Source organism: Erinaceus europaeus, chromosome 15, assembly GCF_950295315.1.
Source record: "Erinaceus europaeus chromosome 15, mEriEur2.1, whole genome shotgun sequence".
Lineage (NCBI taxonomy): Eukaryota > Metazoa > Chordata > Mammalia > Eulipotyphla > Erinaceidae > Erinaceus > Erinaceus europaeus.
Window position 1 is genome coordinate 58,173,496 of NC_080176.1, and position 21,022 is coordinate 58,194,517.

The following is a 21,022-nucleotide window of genomic DNA, read 5'->3' on the forward strand; positions in this document are numbered from 1 at the left end:
TCTTTAGGGACATTATGCCTTATGCAATACCCCTAATGTCATGGCTGCCAATCGATATGTGTTGGTAAATTAGTATTGAGTGGAGAAGAAGAAACAAAGGAAATAAAGAATCACTGACATTAACATCAGGTTTTCATTAGTCAAAGAAATATGTTTTTGGTTAACCATTTCCACGTAAGTAATAGTTAATAATATAAATAGGGATTTGTATTAAAGTACACTAGCACAACTTTGATAATTGGATCCAAACTTTCAGTTATGTACATATTTGAAATAAAATAGTTCTATGATGAATACAAGGGGAAATGTGTAACCATGAAAAGTCTTTAGCTATTTGAGAGAAAAAGAAAGCTGTTGTGGTCTAGGAGATAACAAAGTTGATAAAGCACTGGACCCTCAAGCATGAGATCCTGAGTTCAATTCTTGGCAGCACATGTACCAGAGTGATGTCTGGTTCTTTATCTCTCTTCTCCTATCTCACTAATATGTATCTGTTATTAATAAAATTAATTAAAAAATTTTAAAAGCTGTTAAAAAACTACTGAGTTTGACAAATAGGTCTGAACAGGGGTTGAAAAATATACTTTTCTTATATAAATTGTGAAATGAGAACATTTGATATATATATATATATATATATATATACTTTTAAAATTTGTCTGATTTTCAAAAGAAAATTATATGAATTTCCTCTTGAGAAATTATCACATTAGTCAGAGTTATAACTACAAAGTTGAGCAAATAAAACAAATTATTTGGGATTTTCACAAACCTTAAGCAAGATAACAACTAAAAAAAACTGTTAATATTAACATTAGAAATGTCAAAAAGTCAAGTGATAAGAAAATTGGGTTGAAAGTAATAAAGTGCTCAAAGACTGCATTTTCAAACCTCTTCCATTAAAGCAATTTTATTTATTTATAGGCAGGTGAAGGTATGACTTCGAATATCTGTTAGTACATGCTGTCCAGTTTAATCTCAAAGGATGAATGTATCTCAAGGTAATCTAATGGAATAAACACTATTTCTTTCCATTCTTTTCTCCGGAAGAAGTCATTTACGAACATGAGCATTGGCAGGTCGATCCATACTCTCAGCCTGCCTCTCTCTTACCTAGTGGGGCAGAGTTCTGGGGAATCAGAGCTCTAGGACACATTGATGGATTTGTATGTCCAGGAAAGTCTGGTTGGCATCATGCTAGCATCTGGAACCTGGTGGCTGACAAGAGAGTTAACATATAAAGCCAAACAAGTTGTTGACTAATCATGAACCTAAAGACTGAAGTAGTGCAGATGAAGAGTTAGGGGGTCTCCCTTTTATAGATAGCTAGAAGGCATATTTTAGTTATATTCCAAAGGGCCTGTGGCTATACTATTTTTTTTCCCCTGAGCCTGACATCTGATATGCAGTTGGATCCAAGTTATTGTCTGGGGAGATGATGTCATGGCTGGAAAAAGGACCAGAAAGCTGGATCAGGGAAGAGAGTAGCTCCCAAATATGAGGAAGTTATATAAATATTGTTGACTGTAAACCCCATCGATTTGATCTCATCTTGGGCCCATATTCATCTTAGGAGCCTATGTGACCTCTGTATCTCTGTAGATATGAGCTCACATTCTGTGGTCATAAGTAGGAACGTTCCAAGCTGCCCCAATATCAGGACCTATCTTCCTCAGGCGCAGCATAGAGTATGTTGTCCAGCCTCCGTTCGGAGGATGGAACATTCTCTACCATTGTTGATCCAAGTTGAGGCCAAGGTCCTATGGGGGCCCACAAAGTAGTCTATTTTGTTGTTCTTGATAGAGATGACTGGTATCAATGGAGAGAGGGATTTAATTGAGGTCTAGGCCCATCATGTCTGTTTGGGAATCTCAGGACTCCACTAATAGGAATATTTGTAATTTTATACATGATGCACTATATACTAAATATTCCAAAACTAAAAGTTATCATAACTTTTCTCCAGAGATATACTCTCTTCTGTAACTCATAGTGGGTGATGCAAAGTTACCAATATTTCTAAAAATCAGCTTATTTAGAAATTTTCAAGTAAGGACTGCAAAAGCTGAATAAGGGCAAGAGACTGGCATACTTTAATAATGACTCTTTAGTCACTCACTATCAGGCCACCCCATCACCTGAGGCCCTAGTCGGGGGAGTCCTAAAATTCCCAAACAGACATGATGGGCCAAAACCTCAATTAAATCCCTCTCTCCATTATTATGGTCATCTCTATCAAGAACAACACAATAGACCCCTTTGTGGGCCCCCATAGGACCTTGCTCTCAACATGGATCAACAATGGTCGAGAATGTTCCATCCTCCGAAGGGAGGATGGACAACATACTCTATCTTCCACCCTAGCAAGATGGGCCCTGAAATTGGGGCATATTGGAACGTTCCTACTCATGTCCCCAGAATTTGAGCTCAGATCTACAGGCATGCAGAGGTCACATAGGCTCCTAAGCTGAATATGGTCCCCAGAGCAGATCAAATCGAAGAGGTTTACAGTCAACAATATTTATACACCTTTCCATATTTGGGAGCTACTCTCTTCCCTGGTCCAGATTTCTGGTCCTTTTTCCAGCCATAGCATCATCTCCCCAGACAATAACTTGGATCCACCTGCATATCAAATGTCAGGCTCAGAAAAAAAAAAAGAAAGAGTAAAAAACTAGTATAGTCATGGGCTCTTTGGAATGTGACTAAAATAGGACTACCAACTCTCCACAAAATGGAACATAGGTCCAAAAAGGATGACAGAGGACCTAGTGGGGGTTGTATTAGTATATGGAAAACTGGGAAATGTTATGCATGTACAAACTATTGTATTTACTGTCTAATGTAAAACATTAATTCCCCAATAAAGAAATTACAAAAAAATGTAGACCCCTCAACTTTTCATATGAACTATTCCAGCCTTTAGGTTGATGATTAGTCAACAATTTGTTTGGCTCTATATGTTAACTTTTTTTTCAGCCACCAGGTTCCAGATGCTAACATGATGCCAACTGGACTTCCCTGGACAGACAACCCCACCAATGTGTCCTGGAGCTCTGCTTCCCCAGAACCCTACCCCACTAGGGAAAGAGAGAGACAGACTGGGAGTATGGATCAACCTGCCAATGCCCATGTTCAGCAGGGAAGCAATTACAGAAGCCAGACATCCCACCTTTTGTACCCCATAATGACCCTGTGTTCATACTCCCAGAGGGAAAAAGAATAGGAAAGTTATCACAGGAGGGGATGGTATATGGAGTTCTGGTGGTGGAAATTGTGTGTAGTTGTACCCTCCTTATCCTTTGTTTTTTGCCAGTGTTTCCTTTTTGTAAATAAAAATTTTAAAAAAATAAAAAAGAAAGAAAACAGGTTCAGAAGGTTATCAAACAAGGGTTGTAGCTAATAGCTTTGAAGAAAAAAAGTTCTCCTTGATTAAGAATTTCCTGATCAAAGATATTCTAGTTGTGTGTACTTAAAATCTTACTAATACAGTTCAACTGATTAAAAATCTCTGGCTGAATTATGAAATATCTATAAATAAGCTCATTTCATTCATTTAGTAATAATAGTTAAGTAACTGTCCCAGGGGTATTCAGAGGGATATTAGAATGATATTTTATAGTGGTCTGGGAGGTGGCGCAGTGGATAAAGCATTGGATTCTCAAACATGAGGTCCAGAGTTCAATCACTGGCAGCACAGGTACCAGAGTGATAGAATGATATCTTATATACACAGTAGGATTTGAATTAAAACTTCTTGAGGAGCAAAGTAGGTGAAGAATTAAAATATACAGTCTATATGGGGCAAAGAGTATGTGAGACTGAGTACAGACGACATCTTCAGGAAGCCATTAGTGAATCTAGACTTCTTATTAGGAGATGGAGTTAAATCATCGGGCTAGAAGAAGGTGGGGGGGGGCGGGGGGGAATTCTAGCCTACTTCCTTTGGTAGAAAGAAGGGATGAAAAGAGGTCAAGAGAATTAGTAGAATCCAGGTCTCAGACATCTACTTTTCCCATTTCACTAAGACATATATGCATATATCTCTATCTCTATCTCTATCTCTCTCTCTGTGTGCATCACTATCGGGACCTCCACAAGGGAGAAGGAAGCAGGACAATTTGAGAAATATAAAGAAACTTCATGCACATTTTGTACAGTATTCAAAACAAGTCTATTCCCCTTCACACAAAATACAGGAGAACAGAACGTTGATTTTGCTGCTGTATTGAGCAAAAGTCATCAATTTGGGACAAATTCAAAAGGAACTGAGTCCAGGCAAGCAGATAGCCATGAGGGCTCAGAAACTGTGCCTACCTTTCTCATAAAATAATATGCAGCTGTTTTCAATGTCAGTGTGTTTCTGAATAAAAAAATAATTTGACAAATTTCATTTGGAGTATTTTGACTGATACTTTAGTATCAAACTTATTGACTGAATATGATACAATTTTAAAGACTATTTTGCCTGCTTTAGGAAAAAAAAATGTGTTCCAAGTACAATCAGGGTTCCTGTAGTATATAGGAGAGAAAGAAAGCTGGTCTGGATGAATGAACTATGAGTGGATTTCTAGCTATCACAATATTTTGATATTTTGTGTTTCAAAATATTTGAAATATTTCCTCACCGGGACATAATGATAGAGAGTAAAATGTATCTGTGCTAAAGCCCTTTCCATATACACATCATGTCCAATTCTGAGGGAAGAACTTCAGAGATTAGTGAAGTGAGCAGATGACCAAATAGTATCCAATCACATCTTTTAAAATTACCCAGAGTATTGATGTGAATGCAGCTGTATGTTAAATCAGGTAATTACTCCAATCGCCTTTCGTTAGGAAGATAGTAGGATGGAAAATATGAAAGCGAGCAAGAGATGGGAGGAGCAGGGGACAAATGGTTCTTCAAACTTCCATTGTGGCAGCTTACATTTTATATATCCATGTGTATTGTCTACTGAATCATAGAGGACAACATATATTCCTTATGCTCCATAGATGTCAACAACATTTGGGGGAGTGGATTAACAGTTTACAGTCAACAGTAAAATACAGTAGTTGGCACATGTGTAGCCTTTCTCAGTTTTCCACATAAAACTCCAACCCTCCTCCTTTGCCATTATGTTCCAGGACCTGAACACTCTCCCCAGCCCAGAGTCCTTTACTTTGGTTCAATACAACAATCAGCACTTTTTTAAAGCCACTCATTTAGAAAGTTATTTGAGGCAAAAAGAAAAATCAAGCTTTTACTCACCTATAGTGGGATCATGATAATCAGGGAACTGATGACTGATAAACTGCATGGTCATTGCTGAAAAGAAAAAAGAAAATCAACTTAATATAAATTTACAAATTTACAAATTTATTGATGTTACTTACCAACATAACTCTTAAGTATGTTATTTATTTTAACTGGAAACCAAATTTTCTGAAGTTTGCTATTACAGTTTTTATACAGAAAGTAGTTAAAATTTGTCATATTAAACAATGTATTATAAGAGGACTGTTTGCTTATTTTTATTTAAAAAAAATGCCCACCACCAGTCACTAGTCCCTTTCCATTCTTTATTCCATCTACCATCCTTTGCATGTCTTTTAATAGATCTTACTAAGTAGAATTCTACAAGTAAGTGATTCCAATATACTATATGAGGCAAGATATAATGCTAAGAAAAAGTTCTAGAAGGAAGATTATATCCAGAAGGAAAATTAGTGCAATATATGACTTTGGAGTAAATATGATCATACTTGAGTCTAACTAAATAAAAATCACATTTAAATAAAATTAGGAAGCTCTTAATAGAATGGAAGTGTAAGTTAGCCACAAGATCATAAAATTTTCTCAGTTCTGACTACTGATGATTAACCATGTGGCCTCTTAAACATGTGTCCTATGTGCTATTGCTAAAATATCTCTTTCATTTGCTCTGATAAAGTAGTTGATGGGGGTAAAGGGGGAGCAGGCAGTAGTGCACTCAGCTAAGAGTGCATATCATGGACTGCATGGATTAAAGTTAGAGCCCTCATTCCCCATCTGTAGGGGGTCAGATTCATGAGCAGTGAAGTAGATCTGCAGGTGTCTCACTTTCTCTACCTCTCTATCTCCCCGTTCTCTCTTAATTTCTCTCTGTCCTAATAAAAATTAGAAAGAAAAAAAAGTAGGGGGAATGGTGGCCAGGAGCAGTGGATTTGTAGTGCTGGCACCAAGCCCCAGCGATAACCCTGACTACAAATAAAAATAAGCAAATAGATACTTTTAAAAAAAAAAAAAAAGTAGTTGATACAGGTGGGAAGGATATGTCAATGTCAGTGTTTCTTTTCCTCTGGAACTTAGCATAACTTCTTCAAAATAAGATATATATTAGTTATGAAGTTATGTGGTTAAACAAGCTTTTATCTTTACCTATTTCAATTGAAATTAGTCACTTCTATTTTGTCTAATCATCTACATATTAGTATTTCATTAGTTTTCTTGTTGATATTTCTAAAAATGTTCCAGATTATTTTCAAATCTACTGATTATTAAATAGTTGCAATTTTATTTATTATAAAATATCCTCATATGAATGTTCATTAATAGGAGACAAAGGAAACTCTGGAATAAAACAACAAAACTTGAGAAAAATTTGTGTGTGTGTGTGTGTGTGTGTGTGTGTGTGTGTGTGTGTGTGTATTTATTCAGACTCCTAGAAGTTCTCATCTCAGCTGGGCTTTGATATTGGTTGCTGCCTCAATGAGTCTGTCTGTATAGCCCAGTTGTCACAAGAATACTGCTCAAACCACTTAAGTACATTTCTCTAGACCTTTGAGAGCTATCATCCTCTATATCAGATTCAATTTCTTACTAATAGTTCTGATTCTTATATTTTTCACCACTACTTTCCCTTGAGTGAAACCTATACAGTCTGCTTAGCAATAATCCTGTGACCCAAGCCTCCATGATTCCTCTTGATATTTCCACCAAGGCCTCCTTCACAACTACAAATTTCCATAATTCATCATATTTAGGACTGGCTGTATTATATAATGAGGTCCTTTTCCCCCCCATAGCAGTGGTTTTAGGAAAAATGATATTTTTACCATTTTCTTATCTCACAGTATGCATATGTTTCAGCACATGTTCAGAGTATGGACACTCCAGCTAGGGTAAACACATACACTACACTAGTTTAACCCTACTGTACTAAGTGAAACCGCACCCATGATGGAGAATTTCTGTCTATGTTTTAACAGTGTTTGTCTCTTGTCTTTGCCTTCACAGGGAGTGTTAATTTGAAAATATGACTCAATTTGATAGTTATGTGTGAATTATGAAGTGCAAATCAACACTTCTTACAGGTAGCCTTAGCAGTTAGAAGATTTCAGGTGAATAAATCCAAAGCTATGTGTGTATTAAGTAAATATCAAGGAGAAATTGGAAAATGTTTTTCCTGAGTTTTAAACAGCTGTACCCTCTGTCTCTTGAGTCTCTGGATGTTTATACTCTCAAAGGAGAGTACAGAGACAAAGGCTTCAAAGCTAACAATTGACTTGGCAGGTTAATTAACTTTCCAAGATTTCTCAAACTCATTAAAATTAGAACTAAAATTAGAATATCCCCCATTCACTCTAATCCACTCAAACAAGGCAGAGCTATAAGTCTATTTACTCATGTAATTAAGAGTCTCATAACACATATAATGATCACCCTTTAGGCTTAAAATCTTGAAGATGCCATTAGGCTCTTTCCCTTGCATATCCTCTACCCAGTCACCATGAATCATTTTTTTGTTATTTTTAAGATGTATGTATTTATTACATAACAGAAAGAAAGGAAAGAGAGTATGAAGAGAGAGAGAGAGAGAGAGAGAGAGAGAGAGTGAAGATTGTTAATAGGGAGAGAGAGGTTGTAAAACTTTGGCATGTGATAGTGTCCAAAATTGAATCTGTGGCTTTTAAGATATAAGGCTTACAAATTCTGTTCTCTGATAGGCTGAACTAACTCCCTGATCATCACCATACATTCTCAGTTTACCTCCATAATTACTTTCAAATATTTCAATTTCTTTGACATTTCTCTAGCTCAGAATCATATATTTATTTTTCAGATCTCTATCAATAGGTCTCTACTTTCTCCATAGCATTTTTATTTCTCTTCGAATACTTCTAAAAACTTTGACTATGTACAAGATCATATTGTTTTTTAGTATGTCAGCAAACAGTAGAGTAAGACAGGGAGGGGCCTGGTGGTAGTGCACCTGGTAGAATGCACACTTTACTATGTAGGCGATCAAGATTCAAGTCTCCAGTCTCCACCTGCTTTTAAAGAACTTCATAAGCAGCAAAGCAGTGCTACAGTTCTCTCTCTCTTCCTAGGTCTGTCTGTCTGTCTGTCTGTCTTTCTCTATCTATCTATCTATCTTCCTTATCAATGTCTCTCAGTCTTAACAAATGAAACAAGAAAGGGGGGCAGAAGCATTCATTGTGTAGGCACTGAGCTGCAGCAATAATCCTGGTGGAAATGGGGGGAAAAAACTAGAGTAAGATAATTTTAACATATTACCTGCTATCCAATAACATGCTAACATGTTGTTGTCATGCTAAAATATGCTTTCCAGTGCTCATCATATCTTCTTAGTTACAACTTATACCTAAAGAGCAACTCTGAATTCTCAGATTAATAGAATTATTTTCTATCTATGAGTATAATATCCTTCTCCTTTTCCTCCCTTTTGTTGTCATATTGAATGTAGTTTCCTTGGTCAAACTTTAAGGAAGTTCCTTTGAATGCTTGTCCAAATTATAAAGTTTTCTGCTTCTATATTCACCTCTGATGGTTAAGTTCAAGCAAGAATTCCCTACACTACTTAATTTGATTATCCTGTTATTAGATCAAATATCTTATTTCACCATTCCTCAAGTCTACCTTCAGCTCAAATCCTGCCAAGTGTTTGTTTAACCAGACCCTCCTTGCCCTAGATGTTTACTTTCAATAATTTTCCATCCACTGACCCCCAACTCATCTTCTTGACTATAGAGTTTCACTTGTTCTTGTTGTAGTGGGAATTCTGCTCAATTCTATTTCAACAGTTTATGAGCATCAACAAGAACTAGCACATTTTAGCTATGTACTCGTTTATGGTTCCCCTTCATAATGCTAATGATAAATCACATTTCCACTTAAATGTCATTCCAGTAAATCACCATGGAAGCTGGGAAACAACATTCAAATACACTGTGTATAATGACCCACTAAGTGATTTACCAGAGATTTACAAAAACAAAAAATAAAAATAAATTGAAGGATGAAGAAACTTGGAACAAATGGAAGGGAAATTATTTTCAAATCGGGTAGATGTGTTTGATATTATGTTTGAGAATCACAAACTAAAGATGATGTTAGAAATGAACACTGCAGTCAAGGATTTACTTGTTGCACTTAACAGAACACCTAGCATATATTTAGATAAAGATGCCTGTGTGATAATGAAAGCTGCTACTTACTGTATAATTGAAAGAGCCCTTCAAGTCTCCAATCCTCTGATCCCCCACCGAGACACAGAGAAAGCAAGCTGAGTTCTGTTCCAGAACCGTACAAGATTATTTTAGAAATATTGATCTGCAAAAGTTTCTTTTCTAAGTCTTAAAGTGGATGTCTATGTGATATTCTAAGAGTTTTTTCCTTGTTTGGAGTTGGGATGTGAAACAATTTCTGGAAATCTCTTCTCAATACCTGCTGATTTCAGTATTGGAGATTAAAAAGTAGCTTCAATATTGGGTAGGAGACAAAATTGTGCACACTTTGTGATGCACAGTTTTACACTTTCAAAAATTTGGCATTCTATTTTCCTTTACCAGTGAACCATTCTGTAAGGAATTGAAACATCACTATTCTTTCCCTCTTTTCAGCAATTTCAAATGTAATAAATTTAGAATACTTCACTCTATCAGTTTTTACTAATCTAATAGAAATGAAAGTCTCTCCCTTCCTCCCAAAACACGAGTTCATTCATGTGCAATAGATAGAAATAGACATGTATGCCAGAGTGATGCCCTGCTTCTTGAAAGAAAGAAAAGAAGAGAGACAGACAGACAGACAGACAGACAGAGAGAGAGAGAGAGAGAGAGAGAGAGAGAGACCTTTAACAAAACCCATAGTCTAAGAGTCACTGCACCTTGCTTCCTTTATGTGATGCTCCTTCCCTTGGAACTCCTCTCTCTCTGGAGGTGGCAACATACTGTCTCTCACCTTTCCCTTAAAATATCTGTGTTAAAAGCATAGTGATATGGTGGTACAAAAAAAGCACAAATCCTTAACTACTTTAAATATGTTTAAAGTACTACACTGGAATGAAAAATGATAAATGGAAGCAATATTTGACAACGCTCAACCCCTGTACTTCTTACCTCTCTTTCACTCTCCTACCAGATGAATGTCTCTCCCTCCAATACCACTGTAATATACATTCTGATTACCTTAATGTATGTTCTTTTGTATAAACATAACAACACGGGGAAGGGGAGTAAAGCCAGGTTTCTGTATTGTTTCTCCTAACACACGTCCTCAATATTGAGAGAGAAGTAGGGAGTGACAGTCCCCAAGTACACACACTTAACCTACAAAGTCCCATATGTGCCAGGAAAGTCTTTCTTAGAAAGAAAGTATTTATGAACAATAAGCTGAGAGGATCTAAGGACTCCCAAACTCAAATCTGTCTCCAAGGAATTACTACATTTAGATGGTGTGTTTTTTACTATTGCAACCGAAGTCCTCCTTTGAAAGGCCACCTCTGAAATTGCTTACACTGAGTGGAAGGTGTTTAGCGGATCAAGCTGACAGGATACACCTGACAAGAATCATCACTGTGTACTTAGTTTACTTTGAAAAGCACAGCAAGTTAGGACTAGAAATAAATTTCACAAATAGTGTCCTAGAACTTACCTTGACTTTGAGTCTGCTATTCTGGGAAAGATTATGAAGAGACATTTTTGACAGATCCAAAGAGAAACTATCTCACAATGAAGACAGAATTTCCCATTCACTTTAGAAAGTCTGCTAAACTGGCAAGTTCAGAACATTTTTCAGGAGTTTCCAGAATTTTCAGAGTTTTTTTTTTTTTTGAGTGATGATATTTTCTCCCCATTTTTTATTATTACAAAAAAAATCCTTTAAAATGTACTGTTTTATAAAAAGGTCAGAAGTAATTTGAGATCCAGACTTAGTTGTGGACTTCTAGTAGCACAACTTCATGTCTGTGACATTTAACTCTATATATTCTTGAGTCACCAAACAGCAACTATTTACACAGCACACTCAAGAGCTGACCCTGTACTGGGGAAATAATCTGGCTTTTTACTCAGGTGGTGCTGCAGCCCTCAGGCTTAGGAGAGCCTGTCAGTGCATGATCCATATTCAGTTTTTCTTCTCATGAAAATATAAATTATTGGGTGGAGGTCTTGGGATCTAGTGTGGGGGTGGGGGGAAGGGGAAGGTTTTGGCGGAGGGTGAGGTGTATTGACAACTACTTGAGGGAGGTGTGGAACTGTATCCCACCATTTTCTCAGTAAAGTTACTTTAAAAAAGATAATGAAGTAGATAGTATAGTGGTTATGCAAAGAAACTCTCATGCCTGAGGCTCCTATAACCCAGGTTCAGTGCGTGCTGCGACACACACACACACACACACACACACCACTATATGCCAGAATTGGGCAGAAAAATCTGGGGTAGGGATTAGGGGTAGAGAGTTTATTGAAATCCGTAAATGATTCATTTAATGTCAGTTTGTCTTTCACTAACTTTATGCAGTGTGCATATATAAAGATATTTTTAAAAATCATTAAAAATGAGTAATTCACTGTAATTTTAATCCATTTTAGGAATGAATAAATATGTTTGATAGACTTAAATAGTCCTTTTTTAGCTTTAATTTGTTACAATTAGTTGTTTATCCTAGTTATCAAACAGTACTATTTTTTTCCTTGGAGAAAAGGACGTTTACTTAATATCGAGCATCACATGCCATCAGGGAGTGCTTAATGAATTTTATATCAAAGTTACTTTTCCTTTACTAGTAGCCATACCATTAACATATGTTATGCAAATGAAATGCTGTCCTGGACTTTATAAAATATTCATTAAATACATACGATAAATAATGGGCAATTGTATCTTACATGTTCTCATTCAAGTAGTGGTGAGAGATTAAATACCATCATTTGTGAAAGCAAGCCCATCTTGACTGGACACCTCTTTATGTATGTATTCTTTATTTAAATTTCCATTTTACTATTCAGATATTCAAATAATTTACTATTTCATTTTAAAAGTTAAATTTAAATCAACTGCTTCTTGCTTTGCATAATTCAATATTAAACCATCAAATTTACTTCTATGAAAAAATCTGACAAGATTATATATCCTCCTTCTTGGAATGTCAGCAGTATTTGGCCAGAGGCAAAGACTGTCAGTCATAAAAAAAAGAAATTATAGAAAGAAAGGAATAATTTTCTACAAATATTTTAAAGATTAAAATACTGAGTAAGATCACACTACTTAATTATGACTCTACTCACCTTCACCTCTGATCCAAGGAGTTTGATTATTGGTGGGAAGTACTAAAATGAATCACCTTGGAGAGTGGGGCAGCTGGGTAAGCGCATTCATTACTATGCACAGGGACCCAGGTTCAATCCCCTGATCCCCACCTGAATGGGGACAGCTTCATGAGCGGTGAAGGAGGGCTGTATGTGTCTCTCTCCCTCACTATCTCCACCTTCTCTCTTAAATTCTCTCTGTCTCTAACCAATAATAAATAAACATAAATAAAATAAGACAGTAGTTATAAAAGAAAGAGATAAAGGAAGACGTATCATGGAGCTAGCTTGATGTTCTTTCAATGGAGTGTGGAAGATGAGATGGGAATATTCAGCTCTGTTACCATCTTGGCTTCTTGTGGGGTCTTGAAGAAAGTACTAAATTTTTTGTGCCTGAAAAATGTCAAATGAATGGAAGACAATTTTTTTCATCAACACCATTCCAAATTTAACAATACATACATATATATATATATATATATATATATATATATATATATATATATATATGTTTAGAGAGAGAGAGAAAGAGAACAAGAAGGTAAGAATGTCCATACAGTTTTTTAAAGAATTACAGAAGGTCAAGCAGTGGGACACTTGGTAGAGCACAGACATTATCACTGTCAAGAACCCAGGTTCAGCCCTGGTCACCATAAACAGTGTAGCAGGGATGCAAGTGTCCCCCCTCCCCGTGTCTCTATCTTGATCTCCCTTATATTTATCTGTCCTATCAAAAACAAAAACAAAAAGGATTAAACAAAAGAACTACCCACCTCCAGGTGGGGGGAGTCTCAGGAGTGGTGAAATAGGGACACAGGTGTCTCTCTGTCTCTCTCCCTCTCTGTCTCCTCCTTCCCTTTTGATTTCTTTCTGTATCTACCCAATAATAAATAAAAAATACTTTAAAAATAAACAAAATAATTATGATTTTACATCTCTTATTTCACACTAGATGCATTATGAGAGATAAAACATTTTTATTTGAAACTTGAATTAAAGTAGCATGGAAATCATATCATTTAAGGATATGTAAATTTAGGGAGAAAATATTTAGACAATCTAAAAATGTACAGCTAAGGTACCTCAGCTTTCAGTATTCTCTTATAGTGAAATTTAACAAAAAAATATTTTAAGACGTGATCGTTATTAAGGTTGTAGAGTTAACAAGGGCCCAAATTGATTGGATCATAGCTTTCTGAAAGCCAGACACTTTTATCTCACTATGACAATTGCATCTCATTCATTCCCCTCTTCATTGAAAACGTATGTTCTCCTATGAGTAGATCATAGATATTGCTGAATAATAGCATGGGCATACCAGAAATAATTGATTTTCATTAGTATATTACTTATTAAATCTAAAATTATCTCTTTGCTTATAGTAAAACTTGTGGAAAATCACTGGTAGTTATTTTATATTTTTCATCAGTATTCTCATTTACAGATAATTTTGAAAATGTACCAAGTCAGAGCTAAAATGAGTCTGGTGGGACAGAGCAAGGCAGTACAAAGAACTTACACATGAGAAATCCAAGGTTTAATACCCAGCACCTTCAATAGCCAGAGATGTGCAGTACTCTCGAAAACAATACTTGGTACCTTCTAAGTCAAAAGCATGACTCAATCTATTTATTGTGAGTTTTACATTAGTTTAGTGTTAGTTTAGTTTAGCTTGGCTTAGATTGTGCTGCATCCTGCATGAATAAAGAGATACTGCCTACAGCTCAACCATGAGTCCCGGGTTGTCTGTTTCTGCCAGCAAAGCCAGCCCGACATAATGGCGCCCTGAAACAGGGACCGGTACCGACATGGGACCTAACCCGCCCATCCCCCAGATAAATAAACTTGGCAACCCATCCGCCATGGGTTGCCTTTCTACTTATGAAGAGGTTTGCAAAGCCTCTACTGTTTCATCATGAGATAGTTACTTTGTCTCTGGAACATTTTGCTTTGGGCCACACTTTGGTTCCCTGACCAGGAACTTTGGTTTCTTATGACCCTAATCATAGAGCTTGGGAGATGCATGGAGATTTCTCCTTGGACTTTCTGGATTCCCTCTCCCATGTTTCCCGAGGAGAAGGACTGCACTTTGCTCCGGGCCACAATTTGGTTCCTTATGACCGTTGTAGAGCTTGGGATATGCACAGAAATTCCCCCTGGGACTTTCTGGACATCTTCTCACATGTTTCCTGCTGAGAAGGACTACTCTAATTTGAGGAGCATTCTCCAGTACCCTGGAAGTCCCCAAGAATGGAGACACGTGGTTAGTTCTACTATCCCGATTGGATTCTTTTTTCAATGGGTGCCTGAAGCAATCCAGCAGGAACAGTCAGAAGCACCCTAAATGGAATTTCGAGTAGCTTTTTGGACTAGGACGCCCTCTGGGGACTCATGATGCTACATGGTGAGATCTGGATAATCTGGTTCAAGTTGCGTTTCATAAGGGAGTGATTTGAATGACTGAATTTTTGTATGACATTGACAAAAAAAAAATGCTGGATGCAGCCATGATTTATAGAGACACCCAGAAAGAATCCAAAAAATTGTTTTTTCCTCCTTGATTTCTTTTTTCACATCTTGGCATAAATCTATAATGTTTAATCCTGAAAACTATATGAGTTATGGATGGGGCAGACAGTGCAATGATTATGTTAATATTTTTCATGCCTGAGGCTTCTAACCATGGTTCTTCTGTTTACCTTTCCACATTTTATTGAGTTTAAACTGTTTAAACAACCTTAAAATCATACTAGAAAGGACTTCCACTTATAATGGAGTTATCAATTATAGTAAACTTCTAATCACTACAAGTTTTGTTTGAAAAGTAAGTGAATTCCAGCTGTCAAGTCTTCACATGAAAAAGCATCTACTCAAATAGAATTCCTGGAAATCCATTTGGACCCCTGTTCTCTGAAATTGCCCACAAGATGGAATGACTACAACACACCCCCAGAAACCAATGATGTGACCTGGTACGACCTGAAGAAACAGATTCACAGACTCCAAAGCTCACTCTCTACAGAAAAGCAGAATTCTGGTGGCTGACATTCCCCATCAAGACAGATGTGCGTTTCATCCCCTGGCATTTTCTTCCATGGTCATCTACTTTGGACTGACTCCTCCATCGGACTTACTGGTACAACTCTTGGAAACTTTATGTAGCTTTACAGCAGCTTCCCTTTACGCTGCTGAGTTTCTCAAAGACTGACTGCAGCCAGCTGCCTTGGGACTTTATAGGCTATGTCCCCTCGCCTGCAGGCTCTTTCCCCAGAGATAGAAACCCCCCCTCCTTACTAGATCATGCCCACAGAGGCAGGAAACGCCCTTTGAGGCAAGAGATGCCCACAGAGGCATGAAGTGCCCCCAGAGGCAACAGATGCCCCTAGAGGCAAAACATGCCCTTTCACCTGCTAGACCTTACCCTTTGAGGTAGGAAACTCTCCCCTTGGCATCACACTGGTTCTTGCTGCTCTCCTATTTTGTTCCTCCGTGTTGTATGACATGTTGTATTGGTTCTTCTGAAAACAACTTTATGATATAGGTTTCTATTCACCCCACACTCCTGATACTATGGCCACTAGTTAAAAATAAAGGGGGAGGGATTCGGGCTGTAGTGCAGCGGGTTAAGCACAGGTGGCGCAAAGCACAAGGACCGGCATAAGGATCCCGGTTCGAACCCCAGCTCCCCACCTGCAGGGGAGTCACTTCACAGGCGGTGAAGCAGGTCTGCAGGTGTCTATCTTTCTCTCCTCCTCTCTGTCTTCCCCTCCTCTCCATTTCTCTCTGTCGTATCCAACAATGACAACAACAATAATAACTACAACAATAAAACAACAAGGGCAACAAAAGGGAATAAATAAATAAAATAAATATAAAAAAAATTAAAAAAATAAATAAATAAAGGGGGAATTGTTGGTATGCTTCTAATTCTGCTTCTAAAAACCCCTTCTGTTTCATTGGTTTAATATCCCCTGCTTAGCACTGTATTCTATTTACATAACCACTGTATTCTATTTACATAACCACTGCAGGGCATTGGTTTAATTCCCACTCATTCATGATGTGTTTTTGCTCCACCCCCTCTCATAGTACACCCTGATTTTCACCAGTCACTTTTCTCTCCACCCTCTCTACATCACATCCTGTTTACACCCTACTTGGCAAGTATATATAAAGACAGCATTGTGAGTTTTATGTTAGTTAGTTTAGTGTTAGTTTAGTTTAGCTCGGCTTAGATTGTGCTGCATCCTGCATGAAGAGATACTGCCTACAGCTCAACCATGAGTCCCGGGTCGTCTTTCTCCACCAGCAAAGCCAGCCTGACAATTTATATCAACTTTAATCCTTGAAACTCAGGCAAAGGCTAAAACTGTATCTCGAAGATGTGGATTTTATGCACCCACAATTATTATATTTTCTTAGGACAAGAAAACATCACAGATGGAATTAGTCCAATCTTGCCCATTTATGTTTTAGAAGAAAGGGACTAAATTTGGAGCCTGAGGCATAGATTAAAAATTATATACACCCCTTAATAAACCTCAAAACCTAGATATAGACCAGAGCCCATGAGATAGGGCAGATGTACATGTATCCATAAGTTAGGGGAAAACCTCTACTTTAAAGCAAAGGTGCATAACAGTTTTCAGTGAGTCAATAACTGTAGCAACCAAGTAGAAAGACCCAAAATAACACCATAAACTAATGAAATAATTTCTACTTAGACCTACAAACCCTCCTCACCTATCTCCTATTTCACTTCCCTCAATCACTCCAAAGCTAACTTTGTCATACAAAGTAAGGACTACAAAAGCTGGATAAGGGTAAGAGACTGGCACAATTTAATGATGACTCTTTAGTCACTATCAGGTCATTTGGATGCATCACCTGGGGCCCTAGCCAGGGAGTCCTGGGATTCCCACACAGACATGATGGGCCTAGACCTCTAACAGATCCCTCTCTCCACAGCCACTGGTCATCTCCATCATGAACATCATAATGGACCCCTTTCTGGACCACTCACTATAGGACCATGCCCTAAATGTGGATCAATAATGGTAGGGACTGTTCCATTATCTGAAGGGAGGTTGGACAACATGCTCTACCTACTACCCAAGGAAGATAGGTCCTGAAATGACTGAAGCTTGCAATATTCCTAACAATGACGACAGAATGTTAGCTCAGACCTTCAGGGATGCAGAGGTAACATAGGCTCCTGTGCTGAATATGGGCCCCAGGTCAAATCGATGGGGGTTACAGTTAACAATATTTACATATTTTCCCCATATTTGGGAGCTACTCTCTTCCTTGAAACAGCTTTCTAGTCCTTTTTCTAACTATGACAGCATTCCCCAGACAATAACTTGGGTCCATCTGCATATTAGATATCAGGCTCTGGCAAAAACTAGTAAAGTCATGGGTCTCTTGAAATATACCTAAAATATACTTACCAGCTTTTCCCAAATCTTTATCTGCAATATTCTTGCCTTTAGGTTCACAATAAGTCAACAATTTGTTCTGCATTATATCTTAATTCTTTTTCAGCCACCAGGTTCCAGATGATACCATGAGGCCAACCTGACTTCCCTGGGCAAATGAACTCACCATAGGTCCTGGAGCCCTGCATCCCCAGAGCTGTTAATCACTACAAAACAAGAGAGACAGGCTGGGAGTATGGATCAATTTGTCAATGCCCATGTTCAGAAGGGAAGAAATTACAGAAGCCAGACCTCCCACCTTCTTCACCCTATAATTATCCTAGGTCCATACTCCCAGAGGGATAAAGAATAGAAAAGCTATCAAGGTAGGGCATTGGATATAGAGTTCTGGTGGTGTCCACTGTGTGGAAACTACCCCTCTTATCCTATGATAAGGATAAGAGAAACTAGCCCTCTTATCATATTTCCAATGTATAAATAAATAAAATAATAATATGGAGGGTCTGGATGGTGGTGCAGAAGGTTGAGTGAAAATGTCACAATGCACAAGGACCTGGGTTCATGCCCCTGGTCCTCACCTATAGGGGGAAGGCTTCACGAGTGATAAAGCAAGGTTGCAGATGTCTCTTTGTCTCTCTCCCTCTCTTTCTCCTCCCTCTAGATTTCTGACTATCTCCATCAAATAAATATGATACAAAATTTTTAAAAATGATATAATTGGGACAGAGAAATACTAACTCGGGGGTTGAAAGAGGCAACTTAGACTTCTTCGTTTTTCTGACATTTTCATTCTACCTTCTTTTTTTATTTAATTTTTTTTATAAAAAGGAAACATTGACTAAACCAGGATAAAAGGGGTACAACTTCACACAACTCACACCACCAAAACTCTGTATCCCATCCCCTTCCCTGATAGCTTTCCTATTCTTTAACCCTCTGGGAGTATGGACCCAAGGTCATTGTGGGATGCAGAAGGTGGATGGTCTGGCTTCTGTAATTGCTTCCCTGCAGAACATGGGCATTGACAGGTCAATCCATACTCCCAACCTATCTCTCTCTTTCCTTAGTGGGGTAGGGCTCTGGGGAAGTGCAGCTCCAGGACACATGGAGGGGGGGCTGTCTGTCCAGGGAAGTCTGGTCTACATCATGGTAGCAACTGGATCCTGGTGGCTGAAGAGAGTTAACATATAAAGCCAAACAAACTGCTGGCCAATCATGGACCTAAAGGCTGGAATAGTGCAGATGAAGAGTTGGGGGGGGTCTCCATTTTGTACAGAGCTACTAGGCATATTTCAGTTATATTCCAAAGGGGGCCTGTGGCTATCCTAGGTTTTTTTTTTTTTTTTTTTGCCTGAGCCTGAAGTCTGATATGCAGATGGATCCTAATTATTGTCTGAGGAGGTAATGGCTGGAAAAAGGGCCAGAAAGCTGGATCAAGGAAGAGAGTAGCTCCCAAATATGGGAAGGTGTCTAAATATTATTGACTATAAACCTCATTGATTTTATCTGATCTGGGGCCCATATTCAGCTTAGGAGTATATGTGACCTCTGCATCCCTGTTGATCTGAGCTCACATTCTGTGGTCATAAGTAGGAACATTTCCAAGCTGCCCCAATATCTGGCCCATCTTCCTCAGGTGTAGCATAGAGTATATTGCCCAGCTTCCCTTAGGTGGATGGAACATTCTCTACCATTGTTGATTCAAGTTGAGGGCAAGGTCCTATCCCCATAGGAGCCCACATAGGGCTCAATTGTGTTGTTCCTGATAGGAATGACTGGTAATGATGGTGAGGGATTTCTTCGAGGTCTAGGCCCACCATGTCTGTTTGGGAATCTCAGGGCTCCCTGAATAGGGCCCCAGCTGATGGGGTGGCCAGATAGTGACTAAACAGTCATCATTAAAGTATGCTAGTCTCTTGTCCTTATTCGGCTTTTGCAGTCCTTGCTTTGATGAGGTTAGCTTTGGAGTGAGGGAGAGAACTGTAAGAGGAAGTAGGTGAGGAGGGTATCTAAGTAGACACTATTTCATTATGAACTTTATACTGACTCACTACAGACTATTGTGTATTTTTGCTTTCAGGTATATATTTTGCCCTAATTTATGGATAAATGTGAACATGTGCTCTATCTTACGGGACCTGGTCTATATCTAGGTTTTGGGATTTTGTTAGGAAGTGAACCTCCTGGAATGGAATTTGAAAATACTATGAAAGGAAAAGTCTCACCCGAGTAATAAGGGTGAAGGGCTGACATTCCATGCCTGGTGTCTCTGGACACAGTCTAACGTGAATCATGTTGAGGTGGTACTCATTGCGTTCGTTAGGTTGGGATAGGCGTATGCAAGATCATTTGGTATGAATTGAGAGATGCATGCAGGAAAGTGAGCCCCACCCTAGAGGTTCCAGGACTCAGGGAAATATAGACTCTGTAGAGGAAGTGGGAGGTTCCTGCTGCCTTAGGGTTTAAGAAGACAATAGAAAGTTATCGCTATAATCACATTATTTGGCAATTGAGTTAACTTTGAAATATCACTTGGTTAGGACTTGCTGTATCATACGCAACATCACCATAATTTATGTCCTTTGACATTATTTGTATATAGCTGTACCACCAGTTGCTTCTGTTCTCTCTGGTCTAAGCTTTTAAGAGAGTCAACATATCAGCCTATATATTAAAAAGACGAAGTCTGTGATTTAAAAAGTTTGAGACATTCAATCAATTTTCCCCTCTCATGTTAATTAGTGATATATATGACTACAAATGATAGGAGTGTACATAGACACCATTCCCACCACCAAAAGACTATGTTCCAACCCATCCCCCCCCCCCCCGCACTGTGAAGTTGAACAACACCTTCACTCTCAACCTAGGGTTTTTACTTTGGTGACCTACTCAAATTTTTTTAAAATTTTTATTTATAAAAAGGGAACACTGACAAAACCATAGGATAAAAGAGGTACAACTCCACACAGTTTCCCACCACTAGAACTCAGTATCCCATCCTCTCC

The 21,022-nt window shown here is 38.1% G+C and overlaps 1 protein-coding gene across 2 annotated transcripts in view; it reads right to left on the bottom strand.

Moving 5' to 3' along the window:
* RIT2 (Ras like without CAAX 2) overlaps positions 1–21,022 on the bottom strand; it is a 381,876-nt gene that overhangs the window by 276,058 nt on the left and 84,796 nt on the right. For both annotated transcript variants that reach the window (XM_007528578.1, XM_060172340.1), the window contains exon 2: positions 5,255–5,311. In XM_007528578.1, coding sequence (XP_007528640.1) covers positions 5,255–5,311 — 57 coding nt within the window. The remainder of the gene's footprint in view (positions 1–5,254; positions 5,312–21,022) is intronic.